This window comes from Cryptomeria japonica, chromosome 4, assembly GCF_030272615.1.
Source record: "Cryptomeria japonica chromosome 4, Sugi_1.0, whole genome shotgun sequence".
In the NCBI taxonomy this organism is placed as follows: Eukaryota; Viridiplantae; Streptophyta; class Pinopsida; order Cupressales; family Cupressaceae; genus Cryptomeria; species Cryptomeria japonica.
Window position 1 is genome coordinate 251,355,774 of NC_081408.1, and position 2,177 is coordinate 251,357,950.

At 43.1% G+C, this 2,177-nt stretch overlaps 1 protein-coding gene across 1 annotated transcript; it reads left to right on the forward strand.

The window, feature by feature from the left end:
• LOC131065543 (phospholipase A1-Igamma1, chloroplastic-like) lies at window positions 1-1,830 on the forward strand. The gene has a single exon (XM_058000073.2). The coding sequence runs from the start codon at window positions 84-86 to the stop codon at window positions 1,737-1,739; it is 1,656 nt and encodes a 551-aa protein (XP_057856056.2). The 5' UTR covers window positions 1-83; the 3' UTR covers window positions 1,740-1,830.
• The last annotated feature ends 347 nt before the right edge of the window (window positions 1,831-2,177 follow it).

A 2,177-nucleotide genomic window follows, 5' to 3' on the forward strand; every position in this document is an offset into this window, starting at 1 on the left:
CCTTTCTTATAATCCGATTTCACTAATCTTTTCTTATAATCCGATTATACGATAAAATTTTCTGGAGATAGGTTACCAGAACGATGATTCAATCGGCATACATCCCTAACAACCGCACGCCGTTCGTGAGAACCAACTGCACGACTGCCGGGAGCACCAAGGTGAAAAGCTCTAGGGTTTCCTCGTCTTCTTCCACAAATCTTCGCATTCTCGCGGCCCGAAACAGATCCTCGAAATCTCTGTTAAATGGCGGTAAAATTTCAGCTGTTGTTGAACTAGCGGCAGATTTGTCGGAAACAAAGGAGAGGCAGAAGAACACGATCCGGAAGAGAGCTGAACTGCGTGTGAATCCGCCGCCGCCAGAAGCTGCGCAGACGGACAGATTCAGTCCCGTTGAATTGCAAAAATTCGCGAGGCGGCTCGAAGAGGTTTACAGAAACAGCCCAACGGTGTCTCCAAAAGAGGATTTAGGTCACGACTGGAGAAAATACCACGGTTCCAATAACTGGGAAGGGCTTCTCGACCCTTTGAGTCCAAAACTCAGGCGAGAGATTGTAAAATACGGGGAATTCGCACAGGCGACCTACGACGCCTTCGACTTCGATGCGCACTCCAAATACTGCGGCAGTTGCCGGTTCAACCGGCAAAGGCTGCTGGAGAAACTGCACCTGCAAAACACGGGTTACCGGGTCAGCAAGTATCTGTACGCCATGTCTGACGTCCACATGCCCAAGTTCTTCGGGCGGTCGAATTCGATGGACCCATGGAGCAAAGACTCCAACTGGATGGGCTACGTGGCAGTTAGCACCGATGAGGAGACGAAGCGCCTTGGGAGGCGTGACATCATGGTTGCGTGGCGTGGCACTGTCACACAGCTGGAATGGATGGAGAATCTGCGTGATATTCTTCACCCGGTCGGTGACCTCGGCTGTTCCGAGTGCACCGCTATTAAGGTGGAGCGTGGGTTTCTGAGTATTTATACTTCTAAAAATGACGCCACCCGCTACAACAAGCACAGCGCTTCAAAGCAAGTGATGGATGAAATACACCGCTTGGTGGCGCTGTACACGGGGCGTGGTGAGGAGGTGAGCATTAGCATCTGTGGGCATAGTCTCGGTGGCGCCCTAGCGCTTCTTAATGCCTTTGAAATAGCAGCTAAGGGAATGAATGTGCATGCAAATGATCCGACTCGAAAAGTTCCCGTTACTGTTTTCTCTTTCGGGGCTCCACGGGTGGGCAACGGTGCTTTTAAGGACGCAGTGGAGGAGCTCGGCGTGAAGGTCTTACGTGTTGTGGGTAAGCAAGACGTGGTGCCCAAAATGCCCGGCATTTTGTTCAATGAAGGGATGGAGAAATATGAGAAAGTAATGGGGCGTATGTTAGAGTCTCTCCCTTGGTCATATAAACATGTAGGGGTTGAATTAGGGTTGGAGATCAAGAAATCTCCGTTCTTGAAGAGTAACCCTGATCTGGCCGGGTGTCATAATTTGGAGGTGTATTTGCATTTGTTAGATGGGTTTGAAAGCTCAACTGCCCCGTTCAGATTTGAAGCTCGACGTGATGTGGCATTGGTTAATAAGGCCTCTGATATGTTGCGGAAGGATTTCATGGTGCCCAGTAATTGGCATCAATTGGAAAACAAAGGGTTGGTGCGTAATTGCTATGGAAGGTGGGTACAGCCTGAGCGAGATGTTGATGATGTGCCCTCTCCACACGGCCTCGGCAACTTCTCAAGTTGACTTTTGGTCATAAGGGCATATGAAAGCTCCAATTACCTATAAACAATTAATAATATCAAATTTATTGTTGAGATTCTTTTGGGGAGGATAATTATTGGTTGTTAATTTTTTCATTTATTATTAAAAAATGAAAGTATTTATTTTCTAAAATTTAAATGTGGTCTCTCCTTTTTTGGGGTAGCATTAATGTTATAAAATTAATCTTTGTGTAAAATGTTATATATATATATATATATATATATATATATATATATATATATATATATATATATATATATATATATATATATATATATATATATATATATATATATATATATATATATATATATATATATATATATATATTTTAAAATTTATATGGTTAGGTTTTTATAGTTCTAAGTGTTTTTTTGGAAGTTCTTTTAAAAAATATTGATTAAAATATAAGATATTTAG

Excerpts from the sequence above, each read along its gene's own strand:
- LOC131065543 (XM_058000073.2), top strand. The coding sequence starts at position 84 with ATGATTCAATCGGCATACATCCCTAACAACCGCACGCCGTTCGTGAGA.